The following is a 25,185-nucleotide window of genomic DNA, read 5'->3' on the forward strand; positions in this document are numbered from 1 at the left end:
CCCCACGTTTCCTGGCCACCCCAGTGTGTGTGACCGACCCAGTGCGCTGTCCACTATCTTGCTCTCCCACCTTCAGAGTCATGGATCCCTATTATTGAGCCTTGCTCTCTCCATCTCTGTAAGCCTGGCCCCTGCTCTCCTCCGTCTCAACCTTGGCTCTCTACCTCCTCCTCTTCACCCCGCTCCTGCTCTGATGCATGGAATTCAGTCTAGACTGCTCTATGCTGGCCCCTCACACGCCTCAAGAGACTTCCCAGTGCTTGGGTAGATGTCATGTTCACTCAACTCAAGTTTAGGAAACTATTTGAATAGTTGTAACAGAAGCAAAGAAAATGTATTCCTGTTGATGCAAGGCAGAGCCATGTGTTCTTCCGTGAAAACTGATGGAGCCTTCTCGTTGCAGAGTATGTGGATCTATAACCAAGAGAGAGTGAAAACCTCTCTGACACTGTTCATAATTCTATCCAAATGCCTCATGGGCAAGACTTTACTCCCTGTACCTGACTTTGGGCTCCGATCTCTAAGGAAGTACGTTTTTACTAGATGACCGGACAGTTGCCCCGTTGAGTTGGAGAACATATGAATACCCAGCTGTTTCAGACTCCTCAGGCTTACAGAGAGGGAGGTGGGAATTATCATCCTGATTGGGGTAACTGACCTCAACTCTTAATGAGAAATAGAGCTTTTGTCACACAGTGGCAGCAGGGAGGGTGATGACTGCAGTCCAGACAGTCCTGTCCTGCCAAGTCCAAGGGCAAAATGTAATACAAGAGCACTCTGCCCCTATACTCGCAGGACCTTCCAAGACAGCATCCTCAGGAAAGAAGGTCTGGGTCTGTCTCCTTGATAAAGAGATGCTTGCTGAAGGCAGAGGGGAGATGGAATGAGTAAAGGGAAGGTGGGATGATGGAATCAATCCCAAGGCAACCTTTTGAGGAGTTAACAGAAATGAAGTCTGCAATCTCAATCTGTGTTTCTCGTGTGATGCTTTGCGTGTACTCGCAGTTTTTATTATAAAATATAAAAATACATTTTATTCCCTTTTAAGTTCCCTTCTTTACTCCACTGCTCTACACTTGGTGTGTTCGTGGTAAACTTTATCATCTTGATCATAAGTTGCAGTACATCAGAGACCAAATTTTAACAGAAAAGGAAGCGAGCCCAGCTGGCTGCACTCAGCGAGTGATGGGACTTTGGGTTGGTTCCCTTGAAGGCAGGGTGGATGTGCTCTCAGAGGGCTGTGTGGATGCAACATTGTTTTTGTTTTAGAATCAAATGTGGGGTGAAGAATGTATCATGTTATGAGGAAAAGGTGGACTATAATGGGCATTTGTAATTTTTTGATGCTTCACATCAAAATACTTCCCACCTCAACAAAACTAAAAGACAACCTACAGAATGGGAGAAGATATTTGCAAATGACGTATCAGATAAAGGGCTAGTTTCCAAGATCTATAAAGAACTTATTAAACTCAACAGCAAAGAAACAAACAATCCAATCATGAAATGGGCAAAAGACATGAACAGAAATCTCACAGAGGAAGACATAGACATAGCCAACATGCACATGAGAAAATGCTCTGCATCACTTGCCATCAGGGAAATACAAATCAAAACCACAATGAGATCCCACCTCACGCCAGTGAGAATGGGGCAAATTAACAAGGCAGGAAACAACAAATGTTGGAGAGGATGCGGAGAAAGGGGAACCCTCTTGCACTGTTGGTGGGAATGTGAACTGGTGCAGCCACTCTGGAAAACTGTGTGGAGGTTCCTCAAAGAGTTAAAAATAGACCTGCCCTACGACCCAGCAATTGCACTGTTGGGGATTTACCCCAAAGATTCAGATGCAATGAAACGCCGGGACACCTGCACCCCGATGTTTCTAGCAGCAATGGCCACGATAGCCAAACTGTGGAAGGAGCCTCGGTGTCCAACGAAAGATGAATGGATAAAGAAGATGTGGTTTATGTATACGATGGGATATTACTCAGCTATTAGAAACGACAAATACCCACCATTTGCTTCAACGTGGATGGAACTGGAGGGTATTATGCTGAGTGAAGTAAGTCAGTCGGAGAAGGACAAACATTATATGGTCTCATTCATTTGGGGAATATAAATAATAGTGAAAGGGAATAGAAGGGAAGGGAGAAGAAATGTGTGGGAAATATCAGAAAGGGAGACAGAACGTAAAGACTCCTAACTCTGGGAAACGAACTAGGGGTGGTGGAAGGGGAGGAGGGCGGGGGGTGGAGGTGAATGGGTGACGGGCACTGAGGGGGACACTTGACGGGATGAGCACTGGGTGTTATTCTGTATGTTGGTAAATTGAACACCAATAAAAATTATTTTATTAAAAAAATAAAAACAAAAACAAAAACAAAAAAACAAAATACTTCCCACCTTTGGAAGATTCTAAAGATAGATGGAGGCAAAACTCCCCTTCCACGACCAAAGCTCAAGGGGACAGATGTTCTGTTTTCTCTCTGGCAGCCAGTGCACATGAAGACGCTCAGGCACTTGGATATCTTTCCCAGGGATTTTGAGTCTTGGGCAAGCTGCAAGACCGTTGAGAGTTAATCAGATGGTACAGAGTGTCCAGTAAGGCCAGTGTTAGCCTCTCACCTGAGTGCCCCTGAGGTGTGATCTTGAATATATTCCCAGACATATAATTGCCCTTGGTTACATTTTTCCCTGTCATTTCTTCAAAGTTACGTGCTATTAGATTACCTTTAAATAAATTCCTCTCAGGATGCCCGGGTGGCTCAGCAGGTGAGCGTTTGCTTTTGGCTCAGGTTGTGATCCCGGGGGTCCTGGGATCGAGTCCCACATCGGCTCCTTACAGGGGAGCCTGCTTCTCCCTCTGCCTGTGTCTCTGCCTCTCTGCCTGTGTATCTCATGAATAAATAAATAAAATCCATAAAAAAAAAGAAATTCCTTTCTTGCATAATATGCTGTTGTTAGTTTTCCACATTTGCATCCAAGAATCAGACTGGTAAAATCATAATATTTCATTGTTTTTTTATTGTTATTTGCATTCTTTGCATTTTTAATATCAGAAGTGCCACAACGAATTATTCACGAAGCTTTTCTCCCCCCCGTATTTAAGATTATTTTCTTAATATACAGGTTCAGCTGGGTCTTAGGTTAGATCTCATGACACATTTTCAGATGCCTTTGCAATATATAATGGATACTGTTTCACCAAATCTTTGCCTTGGTCACATCTTGAACAACAGATGCAGCAAGTAATAGAAGTTAGCAATGATTTATCTGAGGAAGAAGATTTTTCATGTATGTACATTTTTTAAAAGATAACCAAAGCTTATAATTTTAAACACCAAAGTTTAGAAGGCATACCACTTTTTAATGACAGTCTTTCCAAAGTGCATCACATCCTTCCTGACCTCCTCACACTGCAATCCCAGGTGGCCGGGAGGAGATGACGGGTTGATCTCGTCCTTGGCCTTGATTCCCTTGGTTACTGTGCTTTCCTTAGGGCTGGGGCATTTTTCTGCCCCACCCTTGGTCAGTAGGAGGACAGAATCTCCTCCTTCTTTAACCCTTTGCATACTCTCTGGCTGTTACTTGTATAGTCTCCAACCACTGAAAAGGAAGAACAGTTGAGGGTTCCTATTGCAAACAGATAACCATGCTTGTCAAGTTAAGTCTATCGTCTGTCCAAGGATGGAAGTCAGTATCCTGGTGGGAAGCCTGGAGTATCTTCCACCCTCTACATGGGAGAACACAACTTAGATTTTGTGACCGCCTATTTTCCAACTATGGTTCAGTTTGTGTGACATTTGTTGGTAGAAGTTTCCAGACATCAAAGTGCTGGGTAGATAGAGCATTGCAATCATACATTTCAAAAGAAATTTCTGGTGGGCTTTCCAGTAGAAAAAATTTCATTTCATTCTTCAGGATCTCCAGGGAAACTGCAATTTTCCTAAATAATGTATGTTTTAAGAAATTTCATATTTATGTATAATCCTAAAGCCCCTTCATTGAATTTTTAAACCCATTAAAAAAAGATTTTATTTATTTATTCATGAGAGACACAGAGAGAGAGGCAGAGACATAGGCAGAGGGAGAAGCAGGCTCCATGCAGGGATGGGAGCCTGATGTGGGACTCGATCCCAGGACCCCGGGATCATGACCTGAGCTAAAGGCAGATGCTCAACCACCCACTGAGCCACCCAGACAACCCTAAACCCATTTTTTTAAAGAGTTAGTCCTTACGGGAAATGGCTCCAGCTGCTTTCCTCTTTTATATATCAATGTTGGCATCTATTATTTCTTATTCAAACACGTGGGGCCAAATCCCTTAAAATAATCCCTCTGAAGTATTGCTTTCACAAACAGAAGCAGTGTGCTCAGTTAATACATCCAAAAAAAGTTAATGTGAAATCATAGACTTATTTCAAAATGAGACAATTTCACACTAAACAATAACAAAAGGATTGCTGGTCTTTCAAAAATCAGTAGCAGATTTTATAGCAAAACTGCTTACAGACAAATTATGAAAAGTAGCTCAACATTTCTCTCTTTGAATATTGTTCCAGTGCCATTTGGGGCAAACAGAATTTTGATTGGGAGAATGAATAGAGAGGGAAGTGGGTGTAAAAACAAGTTACATTTTGAATTGTATGCATTTTATTCAGAATAATCGTTTAGAGATAAAGCATATCCAAATAAAAAGAAAACACGGGACAATCTCGCCCACGGGACACGGTCCAGATTTATTCCATTCTAGTGTTAAAAACATTGATGTATTTTTGGCTTAATTTGCTTGCATTTATTTTTATTTTGTTTTATTGTGGTAAGAACATTGAATATAGATCTACCTTCCGATAACACTTTTAAGTATGCAATACATTGTTGACCTTACACAATGTATAACAGAACCCTGGAATTTATTTTACTTCACCAGAATTTTATGCCCATTGATTAGTAACCCATTGCCCCCCTGCCCCCCTCCCCTGGCAACTTATTTTACACTTAGGCTCACTTGACTGAAGTGATGATTAATGAATAGAATGCTTATTTATTTTGTACTTGTCACACGTAATAAATTATTTTTATGTGTTGAGAGGGAAAGGAAGGCAAGAAGAAAGGTTTCTGGAGCCAGAGACCGTGTCTCTACTTCCTCCTTTCTATTCCACGTGGAACAGCATTTGCTTGGCCCAGCTCAGATCCAGGGCAAGGAGCAGGGCTCCGGAAGCAGAGGAGGCGGGGCTGACCATTGCCCTTTCCCCAGTTCAGCTCTGCTCCTGAAGCTTCCTTGTCAGATGCCAGAAAAGAAGGCACAGGTGACTTTGCATGTCACCTCTGCCTAACTGTAGCAAGTAGCATATTTATTTCCCTGCTCAGCGATCTCATTTTTAATGGCAACAACTTGATCTTCCAACTGTTTCAGTTGGTCAGCTTTTTCTTGTCTACTCAGCTGCAGATCTTGGATCTTCTTTTCTAAATCTGAAATAAGAAAATGAAGTAAAGGATAGACTCGGTTTTGGTGGATTCATCCTGGATACCCACCTTACGTGAAACACGGGGATTTCTGTGCCTCTTAAAGGCATATTTAGTTTTGCATTTTGATTCAACAGACAAAAGATTAATTTTCACCAGACTCCTCAAAGTTTTCACACAAATCTGGGCACTGTGATGTTTTTGCCTAAAAAAATTGTATATCTAATGGCATTTATCAGCATTAGTCTAAAGTTAGTTAGAATTTGTTAGAAATGAAAAGATGGGTGACGAGCCTTGATTGGACTTGGTGAATATTTCCACAGGTTTGCTTGTGCTGTTTTAACTTTGCTTTTTAACATGTGCTCATCACTTTAGGAGTTCTCAGTCTTTCAATAAAAAAAAGACTTCATTCTGGTCTGCTGATATTCAAGCCCCTGAAGAGTAAAAGCAACATGATGCCTTTCACTGTTAGCCATCCATCCATCCATATCCATTCTTCATACAACAAATACCTGGGAATTAGAGTAAACCCTAGCAAGGAGCCCATAAAGTCGTGGATGGAAGAGGTAGAGAGGGTTACAGTTAATGGTGTGAAGTCGCCTTAGAAAAAGAAACTGCCCTTAGAATGAAGTGGAACTTCTTAAAGAAAGGAGGTAAATGTTCCACGTCACCTGGACAGGTCGCACCTGGACAATCCGAGGGAATTGACAAAGCTACTCTGTAGCATATGTTTAGAGGAAGGAGCCAGATTGCTGAAGAAATGTGAAACTGTCCCATGAACAAAAGACGAATTAACTGATGATGTTTTATATAGAGAAAGAAGATTCAGGGCATGTCCTGTAGTTATTTTCAAGCATTTGAGGGCTATGAAAGCAGAGGACATGTGTTTTTTTGTCATCCTGAGGAAATAGAATGAAACCAGCAGGAGCAAGCTCCATGAAGGAAGACTTTGTCTGGAGATAAAGAACTTTCTAGCAGTCACAGCTGTTCAAAGAGAGAGCTGCTATGGGAGGTGGTGAGCATTCTGTCTCTAGGAACTTAAATATAGGTCCATTTGGGATTCAAAGGGAGATTCAGCACTGGCAGCGTATTTGTACTAAAAGGATGAAAAGACCCCTGCGCTTCTACCACCGAAGTTAATGAGACTGTGCTGGTTACTCATCCTTGGCCTGACCGCATCCACTCTCCATCCCGCTCTGTCCTGGAAAGCTAGCCTCAGTGGATGACATCATCTGGCTCCCTGGATCTCTGGAGCCCATCCACACTTGGCCACTAGACAGTTCTGAGAAGCGATGGGCGGGGCGGAGGGTGCACAGCTGTCCCTGTGGATCACAGGGCTCTGCAGTTTACCTCTCCACCTCTCCTCCCAGCCTGCAAGATGGGCCCCTGCCTTTGGCTCCAGCATTCAGAGAGCGACTTCAGAGCACTGGCCCTCCCGCTCCCCCTGTTCCTTGGGGCCCATGGGTGCTGATGGCTCCTCACTGCTGCGGATCACACAGGACCTCCACACTCTTAGTGGATTCTCTGAATTCCTGGGCCTTTTTTTTTTTTTAATTTTTATTTATGATAGTCACAGAGAGAGAGAGAGAGACAGGCAGAGACATAGGCAGAGGGAGAAGCAGGCTCCATGCACCGGGAGCCCGACGTGGGATTCGATCCTGGGTCTCCAGGATTGCGCCTTGGGCCAAAGGCAGGCGCCAAACCGCTGCGCCACCCAGGGATCCCTTCCTGGGCCTTTTGAAGAGGTCCTCCCACTCAGGGGCAGAGGGTGTCTCCCCTTCCCCTCAAACCAGGTCCAGCTTTGCAGGTGGTTTTGACCAACAGAAAGTAGAAGAAATCAAGGCACAGGACCTCAAGGGCCTTACAGCTTCTGTGCTTGTTGTCGTGGAACCCTGACACAAGCATGCTGTCAAGTGGCCTGGGATGAAAGGCCCTGTCCTGTGGAAAGGAGTCCATAATCTCAGGCAAGCCCGGCCCCAGGCAGACCAGCCAGCTGAGCCCTCAGCTGAGAGCCCAGACCTTGCAGAACCACCCAGGCAACCCTCAGAAAAACAACACATGGTTGTTTTAAGCCCTTGAAGTTGGGGAGTACTTTGTCATGCAGGGAATAGGTAACCCAGCCAACTCTCCTTACAAATATGTGATCCACAATTAGATCCAAGTGTGCTTCCTGTTTCTTGCTGAGACCCTGACGGGCATAAAGTTCTATGGGGGGACCCTGACTGTGGGCTGGGGCCCGTTCTCTACTCTCTCTACCTTGACCCTTCCAATGGAAGCAAGGGCTCCTCTCTGGGACCCCCTGGGCACTTCTTCCTAACAGGTGGAACTAGAGCATAGTCCCTGTGGTTCAGACTTTTCTCCAGTGGCAGAGTCAGGAAGGTGGCCAAACCAAGGCCTTTTTTTTTTTTTTAATTTTATTTACTTATTCATGAGAGACACAGAGAGAGGCAGAGACATAGGCAGAGGGAGAAGCCGGCTCCCTGTGGGGAGCCCGATGCAGGACTCGATCCAGGACCCTGGGATCATGCCCGGGGCCTAAGGCAGATGCTCCGACCACTGAGCCACCCGGGTGCCCCTCAAACCAAGGTCTTATTTTCCTACATTGTTGAACTGTGAAGACAGCTTTAAGAAGAACTCAAAAAGTGGAGTGCGTTATTTTAGACCTCTCTGAGAAGGCCTCTAACTTCTCTTCCAACCTAATTTCAAAAACTGTGAATGTTCTAGTCTATGGGACTAAGTGAAAACAATTTGGGTCTCGACATAAAGCACAAAACAGAAATAGTCTCCCCGGGCTTTGCTCCTACAGTTAGGACCAACAGACTTTCATGATATGGCCTATGGAGGGTTAAAAAAAATCTGTCTTTTTGAACTTTTCCTAGTAATTCCCTTTTAAAACTGTTAGGAAAATACTGAAAATAACAATTATGTAAATTATATAAATGTAAAAGATGTAAATTACATAAACAGGGATATACATGTAAAAAGCAGTGTTTGCTTCTTCACTCTCCCCCCACCCCAGAGATAACGAATGTTAACAGTTTGGTATGTATTTTTCCTAACTTTGGCTCACACCAGTGTTGCATTTTCATTTTTTTTTTATATGGCGTGGGGATGATATGAATGGTTCTACTAAGGCCAAAGACTCATTTTATAACAAAGAAACATTATATGTGAGGAGTCTTGGTTGTTTTAATATCCTGAGAGTTACTTATGTTCCAAATGAGTATGACTAACTTTAAAGTTTTAGAGGCAATAAATGCAACCAGAGGTAAAACTGGACCACTCATCATCTGATACTTCTTGATGATTTAAAGGTAGTTAATAAGGGCATGAACTGCCCAGAAAAATCATGAGTACCCATTGTGGGAAAGAAGATTCTAATTAATTTTCTAATTGTGTGTTGTGTATTCTATGTTTACTATACTTGGCATGCATCGAAATGTCCATCTTTGATCAGAATCCTTGTCCAGGGATGCCTGGGTGGCTCAGGTCGTGATCCCGGGGTCCTGGGATCGAATCCCACATGGGGCTCCCCACGGGGAGTCTGCTTCTCTCTCTGCCTATGTCTCTGCTTCTCTGTCTGTGTCTCTCATGAATAAATAAATAAAAATCTTAAAAAAAATCATTGTCCAGACTATGGTTCCTTCTGGAATACTGCCTAGGGATCTATATGAGATGACCAGTGCCTTGGAGTCGAGATCATACTGACTCTAAAACAGTTATTCGGGGGATCCCTGGGTGGCGCAGCGGTTTGGCGCCTGCCTTTGGCCCAGGGCGCGATCCTGGAGACCCGGGATCGAATCCCACATCGGGCCCCCGGTGCATGGAGCCTGCTTCTCCCTCTGCCTGTGTCTCTGCCTCTCTCTCTCTCTCTCTGTGACTATCATGAATAAATAAATAAAAATCTTTAAAAAAAAAATAAATAAAACAGTTATTCGCACGGAAGGAGAAAATAAGAAGCATAGGTAAGGACAGGGTTCCTCAACCTTCTCAACGTCCACACCATTAATATTCTGGGCAAAATATTTGCTCACTGTGGGACTCGAGTGGGACTGTCCTGCGCAGTGTAGAATGTTTATTAGCATCCCTGGCCCCCATCCACTCGATGCTGGTTGTACCCCCTAGTTGTGACAAGCAGAAATTGGCTTCAGACACTTATGTCTCCAGGGAAGGAGATAAAGTCACCCCTGGTTGAGAACCAGTGGGTTAGGTAAAGGGCATCTCTGGTTGAATGAAGTTTGTTGTGATGCACGCAGAGCGGAGGCTCCCTGAGACCCTCTGAAGTAGAACAATGCAAGTGGCTAGTTATATTGCAGTCTCCAAGGCACTGATCCAATTCCTACTTCCTCGACTCAGTGGACTCCAAAGTGGTTGGACTGTGCCAATGATAAGTTGGTATAAATGCTACCAGGAAGGCGGAGGATTAGGTTATCGTCCACTTGGTGGAGCGTGTAATAGGATAGATAGAGCTCCCATAGGATCCAGCAATCCCCTTACTGGGTATATAGTGGAAGGAAATGAAATCCAGATCTCGAAGAAAATCTGTGTTCTCATGTTCACGGCAGCATTGTCCACAACGGACAAAAGATGAAAATAACCTGAGTGCCCGTCGATGGATAAGTGGATAAAGAAAATGTGGGGCGTGTGTGGCTGTGTGCGTATAAAATTCAACCATAAAAAAGAGAAGGAAATCCTCCCGTTTGCAAAAACATAGATGAACCTGGAGGACACTATGCTAAGTGACAATAAGCCAGAGAGAGAAAGACAAATACGTGGAATCTTAAAAAAAAAAGAAACAAAAAACTCATCGAAGCAGAGAGTGGAAGAGTAGAGTGGAGGCCGGCAGGTGGGGGAAAGGGGGAAAGGTTGGGAAAAGTTACAGACTTCCAGGTTTAAGAGGAGAAAGTTCTGGGGATCAAATGGTCAGTGTGCTGCTGACTCGTTATGGTGGACGTGAGTAGATCTTCAGCATTCCCACCAGGTGATGATCTTAATCGTGGTAATCATTTCACAATGCCGATGTCCATCGAATTTTCACGTTGTACACTTTATTTTTTTTCTTTTTTTATGGGTTTTTTTTTACATTGTATACTTTAAGTGTACACACCCTGTCACCCCTGTCACCTCTACCTCCAGAAAGAGGGAAGAAAAGAAGAGATTACCTGCTATTCTTCTTATCTTGTCCTCTGTATCCTCGGCCAGTTTCCCTGCCACGTCTTTCAGCCGTTCCACTCTTTCCAACGTCGCCTTGGTTAGTCCCATAGCGCTGGTCTTACGTTGAAGAACAGCATATTGGTTTTTCAGCTCTGCAAACTCCTGTAAGACAGCAAGGCTCCCATCACCAGAAAATATTTATAAAGCATGTGGCCATGCATGATAGTTGCCCGATACTGTTCATCAAAGGAGCAAGAGGACACCGTGATCCAGTCAATACGCTTGGGTTAACCCTGGTCCTTCCAACAGGACTTTTATTTGCATTTCTTTTTTTTCTGGAAAGAATCTCAGCTTTTTTTTTTTTTTAATTTTTATTTATTTATGATAATCACACAGAGAGAGAGAGAGAGAGGCAGAGACACAGGCAGAGGGAGAAGCAGGCTCCATGCACCGGGAGCCCGACGTGGGACTCGATCCCAGGTCTCCAGGATCGCGCCCTGGGCCAAAGGCAGGCGCCAAACCGCTGCGCCACCCAGGGATCCCAGAATCTCAGCTTTGATTAAAAATAAAATCGCTTTGTTGTAAAATAGCCCTAGCAGTCGTGATTCCGTGTGAAGGCAGTTAGTCATGGGGCACCAGTCATGTGTCCCAAACTACTTAAGGTGAGAGAAGCAGAGGACAACTGAGGCCATCCTGCCCTTGACAAGTCTTGGGCTCAGCCGGGTGGGACAGCTACCAGGGCAGGACGAAGGGCAGAGTGGACGCTGAGGCTTTAGGAGCAAGGAGCACAAGGATGGGGGGCGGGGGCGGGGAGTACAAGTGTTAGTCTGAAGAGCTCCCTCGGCCTGAGAATGCAAATCTCAGGGGTCGACCTGGGACAGCCTAGGACGTGGAACAGCTGAGTGAAGCCCAGGAAGGGAAATGGGGAGAGGGTGGGCAGGGAGTACCCATCCCAACCTCCCAACCCCCGTTCCATAGAGAATGTGCTCAACTCCCAAGTCCATGGAAATGAACCAGCACGTTTTAGGAATGAAAAGCAAGAGAACAGACCCATTGTAAAAACACTCGAACCTTTTTCTTTTGCTACTATATGAACGCAACCAACCAGAGATGCCCTGCTAGGAAAATGAGTTGATAGCTTCTTTCAGCAATCCGGATGAACCGGGTATTTTCCCGCAACAGTTGCATGAACTCACCCGGACTTCTGTAACTTGACCTATTCTCTTTGGCAGGTGACTTTCGCTCCTCGTTTTCATTATAGGGGATGTGCCCCAACTAGTGTCAAGGGTAACCACGCCCAAGATAGACCAATGGCACAACTGGGAACGTCTAGAAGGAAGGGTTTGCCGAGGATACCACTCCATAGTTCCCAGGAGGGATCTACTCTGGTCGGGGAGGAAGCACCCCGTCCCAACTTGTCAAAGGCCTTCCGTCTTCCCTGGAGACAGCCCCTCTGCTCCAGAAGAGACGTCGTGCCCTTGGGGATCCCTAGTAACACAGGCCATGAGCACGCTCCAGTGCGAACGGGACTGCTGGTAAATGGCACGATGAGCTGAGCTGAGAGCATTAGCCTCAAAGCAGCTCCGTGTGTCTGCTCTTGGAGGGACAGGGGCTGGGGGGGGGGCACTTAGTGACCTGCTCCAGGCCCCCGGCCTGGCTTCGGGCCCATGCAGCCTGAGCTGTCACCCGGGTGGCTCGCTCTCCAGTCCTTTGCAACGTGGTCCGCAGTCGGGAAAGCCCATCCTCCAGCTCTGACTGCTGCTTTGCTAAGTCCAGCACATTCGAGTCCTTGGCTTCCTTTTCAGCCTGTTGTTGATTTAAAGAGCAGAGAGGAGAAAGTGTCTTCATGTAACAAACAACAAGAAGACAAATGATATAATTACCCCTGGGGACATAAGCTAGGTACGAGCAGAAAGTAAATCATTCCTTCCATTTTTTCCCCTCTTCCATTAAAAACCACATTGTAATAAAATATTTCAGACCCACACAAGGTTGCAAAAGCAAATATGACATGTACCCATGTGCTCGGCCAGTGAGCTAAGGCTCCCCTTACACGACCTCACCCTGTGAAGGTAAAACCACTACACTGAATCGAAGATTTGTCATTCCATGTGCTTCTATATGCTTTTTTGCTATACTCCACAGTATTTCTAACACATGCAGTGTTTTTTTTCTTTTCTTTTTTTTGGTGTTTTTTTCAACTTTGCACAAATATATGCTACTGTGTATTTCTGCAACTTGAATCGTAATTCAGAATTATGCTCGTACAGTTCTTGACTAATTTGCATGGCTCATTTATTCACTTTTAGCAACTTAAAGCATTCCATTGTTTGAACATAGTTTACATTTCTATTCTCCAGCTCATGCAGGTGGCTCCTGCATCCACAGAACAACAACCAACGAACGCCTTATGCTTGTTTCTTATTTCCATGATTCTATTTGTCACATCTAGAAGTCAGATCTGTCTGGTCAGCCGTTAGCTCTTGTATCTTGTTCTTTGGCCATACCTTCGTCCCTTCTTAGATTTTTGTGAGCATAATGAATGTTCTGAATTTGTACTCTACGTCCAGTAACAGATCCGCAGCCTCTTGCATTCTGATTCTGTCGTTTTACTGTTTCTGATGACTCTTGCTTGAGGCAATTTGCTCTTTTATGGGTTTGGGGAGGCATCTTAGAGGCTTGGTTTTGAGGTGCATTCCTTTGGAGGGGATTTCTGTTTGCCTCTGGCAGGCATCTATCTGACAGGACCTCTTTAAGTAACATTTTTGGCTTGGGTTGTTGGGGCCACACAGGTGGTGTGACTTCTATCCTCGAACTCAAGTAAGCCAGCTTACGGTTAGTGATGTTTAGTGAAGAATCTCGCAAGTGAGGTGCACCTGCACCCCCCCTCGTGTGTGTGTGTGTGTGTGTGTGTGTGTGTGTGTGTGTGTGTGGAGGAGGAGGAGGAGGAGGAGGAGGAGTTGTTGAACATTTCATTGAGGATTTTGCCTTTCCAGGCAGGGGTCTTAATCTCTCCATTTGTGGGCTTTGTTTTCTGTCTCTTATGCATGGCGAGCATTAAAACCAACAGCTCTCACACACCAGGGATTGGTGGATACCCTTTGCCTGCTGTCAGGTTCCTGTTTTAATGCCTCTCCAGATTCATACTTCCCCGCCATTGTTGGCCTCTGAAAATTTCTTCCATTTCTTACTAATTTTGCTATGTATTAAAATTTTTAAAAAATATCCTAGCCAACATTTTTGGGCTTTTTTTCTACTAGGAGGGTTCCTTGGGAGCCCTACGTATACCATATTTTAGAAATTTAAAAAAATTGAAAACCTTCTTGTGCCCTTGGACATATGTCGAAGTCTTTTCTAGAGCACAAATTTAAAAACTTTCTCTGCAAAGGACCAGATAGTAAAGGTTTTATACTCTGTGGCCCATGAAGTCTCTATTGCAACTACTCAGCTCTGCGCCACCGTAGTGCAAAAGCAGCCACAGACAACATGTGGCTATATTCCAATAAAACTTTTATGATTATGGATTAAAAGAAGTTACTGCACCATTTGGCCTCTGGGCTATATTTTGCCCTGCCCTGTTCTAGCATCTACGGCTCGAAGGGGAAAACCTGGAGGCCGCCTTTGTTTTTTGTTTCCTTTGCTACCCTATATTTGCAACCTGTTCACATATGGCCCTTTTATTTCCTGGTGCACTGCTTCATGTTCTATCACTTTCTCCTTTTCTTTTCAAAATGCATATATTTAGATCCAGAAAACCTGGCTGAAGAACAGAGACTGAGGCGCTGGCATTCTCTGGGGAAGGGGATGGACTGGAGGATGCAGCCTTGGAGGAAGCCTCTTCACACAGCTTGGGACCAGGTCCCGACCCATCCTCCAACTGCCAGACTTCCTCTCTGGGATCCCTTATGTGGGTTAAACCATGGCCTGGCTCCCACTGAGCTCTGGGTGGAATGCTTTCTTTTGGGTAAGAGATCCTTTCAGTCTTAAGATACTCTGATGAGATTTCACACAGAACCTGGCAGTTACAGAAACCTGGCAACAATGAACTTAGTTTCTTTGCCTTGTGAGCTGTAACAAGTCTATTACTTTCCCTGGAGTTGGAAGGGTTAAACTCCCTCCTCAACTCTACCTTTAATTAGCTGTGTGACCTTAGGCAAGTCACTTAACCTCCTCCAGGCTCAGTTTCCTCCTGTACAGGCCGATAGTAGCACCTGCTTCGTCCCCCAGGAGGGGGTCGACAATGATGAAGTGAGGCCCTGAGAGCTCTGGGAACATCAATTAAATGCACAATACCACTGCTGTGTCATTTTATCCTATGATCATCCCATTAGACAGGTCAGGCAAGCATGACATTGGCACACAGAAAAACCAGGCTGTCTCCACATTCAAAATCTTTTTCAGATTAGTTTCAAAGAAGATAAATACCTGCAGTACGTTCTTTTTAATTTTTGTTATCTCCGCAGTCAGCTGCGTGATGGTGGTATTTATCCGTCCTTGGGTGACTTGAACTTGTTGCAATTTATTCAACGTTTTGTCAAGATTTAATAGAACATTTGCTGCTTCTCTAAGATAGGATATTAACATGTCAGATCAGATAAATATACAATTATTCATTTGTTTCACCTTGGGAGTTCATTCGGCTCCACGAGAAAACTTGGCTGAATTATTTATAAAGTAAATGTAAATTACTCTTAAGCAAGGCAAAGTGCTGAAATCTTTATTTTGAGGAAGAGGTATGTTTAAATCCCAACAACAACACATATATATGCATATCAAGTAGATACAGATTTCGCCAGATATGGAAATCAATAATACAGGTCTTATTTATTCTTAATTTGTCATAACCAGAGAGGCCTCAGGACCGTCACTGGCGAGCTCTGAACAAAATAACCATCCTCAGCCAATTCCAGTTCCCTCATTTCTCACACTTAAGCAACACTCTCTAAATCCTTACCGGAGTGGGGGTGGGATAGTTAAGAGGCTCCGCAGAGAGCAAAGAGAACCCAAAGCCCTGCGTTTCCAGGCTGTGTTTATTCAGGTTTATGTAAGCTCTGCTGACATTCTAGCTGCCAGGGGCCCAGGCTGAGGTTAAAATCACAAGCATTCCAAGGGATCGTCTATTTTACAGAAATTAGCTCACCTCAAGTCAACATTCACCAGATCCTCACATCTGCGGGCTCAAAACCACTTTTGGAAGAATGTACCCAGTGAGTGAACTATCAGATAGGCCTTTGCAGGGGCGTAATCAGAAGTGCGTGTGGAGGAGCAAAACCTGCTATGTTGCTAAACATCCCCTTTCCCATGCAACCCTACCTCTCCTCCTGGTGGCATCTCTCTTTGGCTTTTTAAGAAAAGATCCCTGGGTGGCTCAGCGGTTTAGCGCCTGCCTTTGGCCCAGGGCGTGATCCTGGGGCCCCAGGATCGAGTCCCACTTCAGGCTCCCTGCAGGGAGCCTGCTTCTCCCTCCACCTGTGTCTCTGTCTCTCTCTCTCTGTGTCTCTCATGAATAAATAAATAAAATCTTTAAATAAAAAAGGCTGGGGTTTTGTTTTGTTTTGTCTTTGTTTTTTAAAGAGCTGTTTTAGGTTCACAGCAAAAAGGAGCAGAAGATGTAGAGTTCCCTTATACTCCCTGCCCCTGCAACGCACGGCCTCCCCAGTTATCAACACCCCTGCCAGATGGGATCGTTGGTTAGCGTTGATGAGCCTACATCGACCATCATAAACACCAAAGTCCAGAGTGTACGTTAGGGTTCACTCTTGGTGGTGTTCGTTATGTGAGTTTGGACAAATGTCTAATGACATGCCCATCATTCTAGTATCACACAAAGTATTTTGACGGTCCTAAAATTTCTCTCTGCTCCACCTATTCACTCATCCCTCCACTCAAGCCCTGGCCACTACTGATTTTTTTTAATTTAATTTATTTATTCATGAGAGACATAGAGAGGCAGAGGCACAGGCAGAGGGAGAAGCAGGCTCCATGCAGGGAGCCCGATGCAGGACTCGATCCCAGGACCCCGGGATCATGCCCTGGGCCGAAGGCAGGCTCAACCGCTGAGCCACCCAGGTGCCCCCACTACTGACCCTTTTTACCGTCTCCACAGTTACGGCTTTTCTCGAATATCCTATGGCCGAACCATATCATATGTGAGCTTCTCTTTCTACGCTACTTTCTCTACAGTTATAGGAGGGGTTCAGGAAATTTCCCTTCTCATAACACCCCCCACCATATCTTTGTACTGTATTCTTTTTCCTTTAGATTTTCAATGTAGCTGCTTTTAGAGTAAATTGGGAAAATACCAAAACATAGAAGAAGGAGAAGAAGAAAAAGGGGAGGAAGAGAAGGAGGGCTGGGGAAGAGGAGGAAGAGGCAGCAACACACACAAAAAAAGAAATGTATCAAGAAGGGAAAAATCTACCACTAATCCTACCACCTCTTAGGATTTCAGCACATTCTAGCATTTTTGTCCTACAACTTTTTTTCTTTCCGTGACGGAGATCCTCTTCTATGTATAATCTGTCACCTTAACAGATTAGCAGTACCATTACCCTTGAAGAATCTCTGTGTGTTATTAAGAATCCTTCCCCAGCATCATTTTTTCTAATAGAATTTTTAAAAATATTTTATTTATTCATTCATGAGAGACAGAGAGACAGAGAGACAGAGAGAGAGGCAGAGACACAGGCAGAGGGAGAAGCAGGCTCCATGCAGGGAGCCCGACGCAGGACTCAATCCTGAGTTCTCCAGGATCGCGCCCTGGGCCAAAGGCAGGTGCTCAACCACTGAGCCACCTGGGCTTCCCCCAGCATCATTTTTTAATAGCTGTGTGATCGTCCTGCAGTTACTTACTCTTCCGGGTTGTAAGTAGTACAACGGGAAGGGAGTGGGCCTACAGAGGAGTCTGGAACGCTGCATGCACACAAGTGCGTCAGGACACAGTGCTGGCAGCTAAGGTCTCAGCTGCTGGGCGCCCTGACATGGTGATGTCACCACCAGCCAACTGATCCCACAACTCTGACCCACAGCACCCCGTGCTCCTAAAAACACCAACCAAGATGCTTCTTCTGGTTTGCTTGGCTAAGTCCACAAGGTCAGAAGGAAGCACGAGTTCATGAACTCTATGTACCGTATCTATAATTTCACTCCTGTGTCATTCCTGTTCGTTTCTTCTATTCCTCACCATCATATCCTTTTAATGTAGTCTTTTTAAGAAAAAATTCAGGTCCTCAAAGTACTGTCTATTATGGTAAATTTCGAAAGTACCAGACATAGGTAAACAAGAAAGGGAAAACACACCAGTATTCCTACCACTTGTTAAGTCTATGCTGGTATATGGCACCGATTGGTCTAAAGAGGGAACAGGCCACTTGAAAGGCGTTCCAAGTCTATAGCAGGTGGGAAATAAGCATCCCTACCCCTTGCCTCGCAATCCCCCGGCTTCCTGAGACCCCTGTAGACAGCTTGCCGCCCCCTTTGGGACTGAGCTACTGGGGGGTAATTTCATTTGAACATTAAATAGCTTGTCACACAACTATTTTTCAAATGGCCTGTTAGCAGATGGCCTGGGAGAGCAAGATGAGAATATTCACACTGTACTTACTCTGCTCCCTTTGCCTTTAACAAAAGCTCTGGGGCTCCATCGACCGCTTTGCGCAGCCTGTCCTCATCTGTCCTGTAGTCCTCACAGAGCTGCATCACTTTCTGTATTTTGTCAAGTTCACCGGTTAGATTTCGTGATGTCGTTGGTAGGTGGACGTCAAGTACGCGATCTGCAACCTTCTCTATGTCCTCTGGAGGCACGTTTTCCTCTGAAATTGGAAGTGGTTTTAGGTCATCGTGCCTCCTGGTTAAACACTGTATCTTGTGAACACAACCACCGCAAAGTCTAGGCCAAAGGTACGTGCACCTGATTCTGTGTCCCTAGAACACCAGGGTTCGATTGTCTACGTCCCGTAGGGTCCTCTTCACCCTCAGTGTTCCCTTCTCTGAAGAACCACCATTCGTGTAGTGCTGACTACACGCTGCACAAACACTTGTTGGAGAGCTGAAAACCCACAGATGTGGGACATTGTCTATGCTCTGCAAAACGTCCTCCTAAGTCCTTACATATGAATTCAAATGCAATTAAAGCGGTTAGACACCTGTCATGAAGATTCCAATATGATGAATGAGACTGTGGGGAAGCACCAGGTTGGGACTCGACAAAACTTGATTCTGATCCTTCAGGACACCAAAAAAGGCTCACAGCTGTTGCTCATCTGTCTAAACGGGCAACTCTATCTGATGCTGCCACTCCGAGTCCTGTTTTGAGAAGGGAAGGCGACCACCCAGAGTAAAGGGCCGGATGGACAACGTGTCACAAGGAAACTGTTAAATACACCCCTTGCCCTGCTTTCCAGGAAAATAAAATTGGCCTTCCCTGAGAATTGAAGCAGAAGAAGGATCGTTAGGGTTTGGGGTGATGACACTTGGTGACTCTGGCTTCCTACGGAGGTGTAACGCTAAATCCTGGGCAGGGAGTTGGAGATCTAATCCTCAAGGAGTTGACCATCCAGGGGGGAATATAAGCCATTCCTTAGGAATACTGATCATATAAGAATAGAAAATGTTAATTAGAAAACCAAATGATAGGGGATCCACAGGGAGAAGAAAATATTTCAGGAAGAACCTCAGAAAGGCACATAAATTGAGCCTGGAGGTCAGCAGAAATTAAACCTGTGGAAATGTGGGGTGAAGGAGGGGGAAAGGCATTCCAAACTGAGCGAACCCAGGAGCCAAAGGTTGGGCGCAGCAAGAAGCAGCACCCAGATCACTGTTGGCAGGAGAGTGGAGTTTAAATAGTGGGGGGGGGGGGGGCGAAGTCCCAAAAGGCGGGGAGCTCAGCACTTGGAGCTCAGGGGCCTCTAACTGTGAGGTCTAGGAACTCGGAGTTCCTAGGAGGCAGTGGTCACCACAGATGGCTTTTAGCATTTGGTTGACACGCTGTGAGTATATATCCTTTTGGTAATCATCTTCACTTTAGCTGTTTTGTTTAATATAAAAAGAACATTTTATTTCCTGTCATGTTTTTGAAAAAAAAAAAAAAAGGAAACAAGTTTTTTTTGTGAGTAAATTAGAAGCATGTTTTACACAGAATGTACTCTACTTGGAAGTTGACTCTTGAAACAAATAGTATTTAATTTTATAAAAAAGTCCTAATAAAAAGTGAATTTAATTGAACCACAGATTTGTCACCAAACATTTATTGGCATTTGTTATGAGATCATAAATTCAAAATTTTTATATGGGACTTTCTTTTTGTTTTTAAAAATTTTATTTATTGGGGGATCCCTGGGTGGCACAGAGGTTTGGCGCCTGCCTGTGGCCCAGGGCGCGATCCTGGAGACCCGGGATCAAATCCCACGTTGGGCTCCTGGTGCATGGAGCCTGCTTCTCCCTCTGCCTGTATCTCTGCCTCTCTTTCTCTCTCTCTCTCTCTCTGTGTGACTATCATAAATAAATTTTTAAAAATTAAAAATTTTATTTATTTATTCATTAGAGACACACAGAGAGAGGCAGAGACATAGGAAGAGGGAGAAACAAGCTTCCCATGGGGAGCCTAATCCTGGACTCGATCCCAGGACCCTGGGATCATGACCTGAGCCACCCAGGCATCCCTTATATGGGACTTTCAGGAGAAGTGACACATTACTTTGTTCATGGGAATTCAGGCCACAAAGAAAATATTAGAATATTAGAAAATATTCAGAAGAGCTGAATAGTCTAGCCACCATACAATTTAATAATACCTTTATTTGGGCTTTATGGGAAGGATAGAGGAAAAGAAATTGGTGAGTGAAGGGTACTGCTTCCTGGTGACCAAGGGTCTTGGGGTCCAGACCAGAGACGTTGACGTTTGTTTTATGGAATAGGATTTTTCCCTATGCCTAGTCTAATATTTGTTGTAATAATCTAGACACAGGTTTGCTCTTTTTTATAGATTCCTTTGGATAATTAAGTAAACTTTTTTTTTAAATTAGAGATGTATACAGCAGCAATGAGAAACTAGACTGATAAGGGAATTGGCTCCAAGACCCAGTGAATGAGATGGAAAGCAGTGGACTTTGCCTTCTGAACCATCCCTGGGCCCAGAAGTGTATCGTGCCATTTTGTGCTACTGGTCTGGCAGTTTGGCTTTGGTTTGGTTTTGGTCCCTGAATCGACCCGTACCTGCAGCTAATGTGTTCCTCAATCCAACCAGTTCCTGAATCTGTGTCTAGCCGATACCAATCCATCCAGCTAACTCACTGAAAATTTGCTTTTGAATACATAAAACATCCAGTAGGCTGATCCGACCCCATTCATTTTTACTGATTATTTTGGTCATTTTTATTGATTATTTGTACTGCCTCATTTTTTTTTTCTCATTTTGTTCTTATTTCAAAAATCAGGACTAGTGCTGCTGAAACAATATCTAGAAACATGGTTATGGAAAAAACAGTTGGCCACAGGGGTCTCTTACAAATATTAAACAGATTCACAAAGTGGTTGCAAAGATGGTAACAGACATCCCAATTGTCAGCTGATTCATGTGCGAAGCATTAAGTTACTGAATCTGGAAGATGGTGATGGAGAAGAAAGCCTCTCAAAATTAATTCTGTATAGTGTTGTACCCAGGATGCATTATTTGCAGAGAGTGAGGTTTCAGGTCAATTTCCAGAAGTACTACTTGATTTTTTTTTAATCTCCAACTAATAATTCTCTATAGTTTAAAATAAACCTCTAAAAAATTAAATAAAATGAACTTCTCCCAAAATAGAGAGCAATGAAGGATAATAATGTCATAATTACAATAATAATAATAATCATCATCATCATCATCATCATCATCATCAAATTGCTCCTTTTAGTCAATCACAGAGAACCAGTATGTAACTTGGAAAATAGTCCATAATAATAGCAATAATCGATATTTTAGATATTAACTCACTATAGTATTTGATATAGTAATCAAAATCTGGCATGCCTTGATCTCAGATATACCTTGTCAGCAGAGGAAACCATGGAATCCTAACATTAGAGCATCTGATAGAATCATCATGTTAGGTTTTTTGTTTTTTTTTGTTTTTTTAAAAACACACATAACTTTAAACACCAAGTTCATTTGTTTGAAATTTTAACTAAATTCTAGCATTTTTTTACTCAATTGATCTCATACAAAGATATAGATAGATAGATAATAGATAGAAAGATACAGAGTTAATATTTGGGGATTATTTTCATTAAAAAATTTTAAATCAAGTGGTACATCACATTTCTGATTTAGGCATTTTGTTTCCACTTAATGTAAGTTGGGATTGGTTGTGCTGTTAAAGTATACGTTGTAAAAAAGAAAAAAGCAAAGAAAAAGAAACCAAAACTAGTCCCAATATAGTTTTCTAATTACCTGACAAAAACTTTTTCAGCTTTTTGATTAAAAGACTCATTTTCTCTTTCTCAGATTCACTTTGGTTTTTCATATTCCTCAGTTTCTTGCTTAGTTGTAAGGCATTGTTTTTGGAGACCTCTGCCAGTTTACTTACATTTTTGAGCTGGAATAAGAAAAAAAATAACAATGAGGAAAAACACACAAGTAGGCACATCGTGTGATGTTTAATTACTTAGCTGGACCAAATGAAACTCACTAAAAACAAAATAGGAGTACAGATAATTTAAAAGATTCATTTTAAGGGATTCCTTTAAAAGGTGATGATATTATTTGTCTTCATTATCATGCTTTCTTAACGTGAGTTTATTTTGTGGCGCCTGGCTGGATCAGTCAGTGGAGCATGTGACTCAATCCTGGGGTTGTGAGTTTGAGCCCCACATTGGGTGTAGAGATAACTTAAAATATAAAACCTTTAAAAAATAATGTGCATTTATCTTTTCAAACATTATTCAGGATCAAAATTATTATTTGAAAACAATATTGACCTAGTGCTAATGACTTTTCCGGATACAAATGTAAAATACAAATTCTGTTTTAATGAGACTTTAGCCTTCTATAGCATCAGCAAATTACTTAGGACTACTTACAGTGGTCATTATATTTAACGAGTTAAGGGCATTTCCTTTTATGTAAGTTAAAATAATTACTCTTCTTGACATCCCTCAAATTCAAGTAATGTACTTTCTTTGAAAGCTAAAAAGAAAGCATTCCTCCTTTTAATAACGAGTTTGAACTTGGAGCAGGCTACAAAGATAAATTCCAGATGCTTTGTACACTTGGTGGAGGAATGATAGATCTAAAGGCTTGCCCTCTAGAAGTGCAAATTCTTAATTATGCGATTTGAGAAAATTCGTGGGCTTTTCTTGAGATTCCAACAAGTTAGAGAAAGAGAAAAAAACCAGAAAGCAATAAGACGATATCACCAACAAGTTGAGCTGCATGGAACAAATTAATTGTGACAGAAGTAGGGCTAATTAGGATCAAACACAATTAGGAAAAGAAAAAAATCTCCCTTTATTTTCCCACAAAAGGAACCAGCTTAATTTGAGCCCTACAGATTTTGTAGAAAAGGATTTAATTGCAGTCTTTGGCAAGCGATGAAACAAAAAAGAAATATTTACATGATTAAAAATATGTATCTTCATTTTTTTGAGAGTTGTTCTTTAATTTTCTAGAACTTGGAAGACCTAAAAATGGTTAGCAGTAGCTAAGAGGGATCTGAAAAGTTCCCGTCCCAAGAAAATAATGTAGCTATGTGAGGTGATGGATGTTAACCAAACTTATTGTTAATCAAACTATGTGCCCCTAAAACTAGTACAATGTTCTATGTTAATTATATCTATCTCGATTTAAAAAGTCACTAAAATGGCTAGTGGGTAAGAACACATAGAAATAAAACAAAAATTCTGGAAATAAATACTCTGGACAGGCAAACATAGAGATGAAATCTGTGTCAATTGGTCGATGCTGTATTCAGAAAGAGAGATTGCTAAATTACTTCACTCTTAAAACATCTCTCTGCAATCCATCTTCTGTCACAACTGACTCCTGAGAATTCTCTCACAATCTTTTCTGGCACTCTTCCCCCTTCTAATCAAGAGGAAAACAGCACACCATTTTATCTACATGAAAACCCCTGCCCCCATCCTTCCCAGTTCTTCATTTACGTGCTGAATAAGCCAGATTTTGCTAGAACCTGCGTCAGGGGCTATCTTCTAAAAGTAAAAGCTTAACACGGGCTTATTTAAATGGTGTGAGGTTTCTGGTTTTTTGAGACGGGACAGTAAGGTGTGATAGTTAAAAATTATGTAAACAATCAAGGATTGTTTTAAACACCAGGATGCAGGACCAGAATTTGTTTTTGTGTGTGTTCCCCACATCGAGATAAATGTCTTGCACATAGTGGGCACTCAATGAATATTTGTCAAAAGAAAGAAGAATAATATATGAGTGAAAACTACGTGTGCATGTGCATGCAAGCATGTGTGTGAGCGTGTGTGCAGGAGATATGCACACATATCTTTGCTGTGGTTTTCAGCCCATTCCCAAGCTTGGCCCTCTATCCTCCTGTTGATTTGGAGACCGTTTTTTTCAGGAGTTGGTTTTGGGTGCTTACACACAGGAATGCTGACTGCTGTAATATCTAACATATTATTGGTAAAGAAATTCAGCTCTTTAAGAGGTTTTTCTTCTTCATCAAAGACTCCATGTGTATCGTCAAAAATGGAGCCAGCTAGGGCACATCGTCACCTTGTAATCCAGAGTAATCCAGTGTATTCACAGAATACCTAATATTGTATTCATCATTTCAAGGTGAATATATAAGGTATTCACACATACACACACAAAAAAGAACTAAAGAAAATTAGGCAGTTAAAATCTATTCTCATTTATCAATGTGACTGGAAAAAAAAGTGAAAATGCTTAAAGTTATTAGAGACTCAGTTATCAGGTACTTAAATATTAAAACGGCTGTATCATGTCTAACAACATAGGAAGGAGTACAAGGCATAAGGGTATCTTCCTGTTAAAATATTTTCTAACATTAAATTTTAAACAATTTTAAATTTAACAGCTTTATTGAGGTATCATTGAAATACAGTAAACTGTACATATTTAAATATGCAATTTGAGATATCCAGACAGTCATACATCTATAAAACTACTAGCCCAGTCAAGATAATGAACATATCCATCACTCTCAGAAGTATCCATTTCCAGGTACTTACTGATCTACCTTCTGTCACTATAGATTAGTTTGCATTTTCTCAGCATTTATGTAAATGGAAACTTATAATGTGTTGTCCTTTGTTTGGCTTCTCTCACTCAATGTATTATTTTGAGATTCACCTATTGGATGGATATAGCATAATTTATCTTTTCACCTGTTCATAGAGCTCTGGGTTAATTTCAATTTTGAGCTTTTACAAGTAAAGCTGTTAGGAGCATTTGTCTCTGAGTCTTTATATGGATGCGTTTTTGTTCTTGGAACTTGAAAGTCACCAGAAGAGAACAGGAGAAAAATCTTTGTGATCTTGATTTAAAAGTTTTGGGTTTTTTATTCATATCTATATTCTATCTTGAATTAATTC

The 25,185-nt window shown here is 42.7% G+C and overlaps 1 protein-coding gene across 1 annotated transcript in view; it reads right to left on the reverse strand.

The window, feature by feature from the left end:
- Positions 1–5,021: 5,021 nt before the first annotated feature.
- The window catches only part of LAMB4 (laminin subunit beta 4), a 99,524-nt gene continuing 79,360 nt past the window's right edge, over positions 5,022–25,185 (reverse strand). Inside the window, exons 29-34 of the mRNA XM_077864055.1 lie at positions 22,052–22,196; positions 18,227–18,434; positions 15,049–15,187; positions 12,259–12,429; positions 10,632–10,785; positions 5,022–5,475 (exon numbers count right to left, since the gene is read on the reverse strand). Of these exons, the coding sequence (XP_077720181.1) occupies positions 5,336–5,475; positions 10,632–10,785; positions 12,259–12,429; positions 15,049–15,187; positions 18,227–18,434; positions 22,052–22,196 (957 nt within the window). The 3' untranslated portion in view covers positions 5,022–5,335. The remainder of the gene's footprint in view (positions 5,476–10,631; positions 10,786–12,258; positions 12,430–15,048; positions 15,188–18,226; positions 18,435–22,051; positions 22,197–25,185) is intronic.

The sequence above is a fragment of the Canis aureus genome, chromosome 21 (assembly GCF_053574225.1).
Source record: "Canis aureus isolate CA01 chromosome 21, VMU_Caureus_v.1.0, whole genome shotgun sequence".
Classification (NCBI taxonomy): Eukaryota; Metazoa; Chordata; class Mammalia; order Carnivora; family Canidae; genus Canis; species Canis aureus.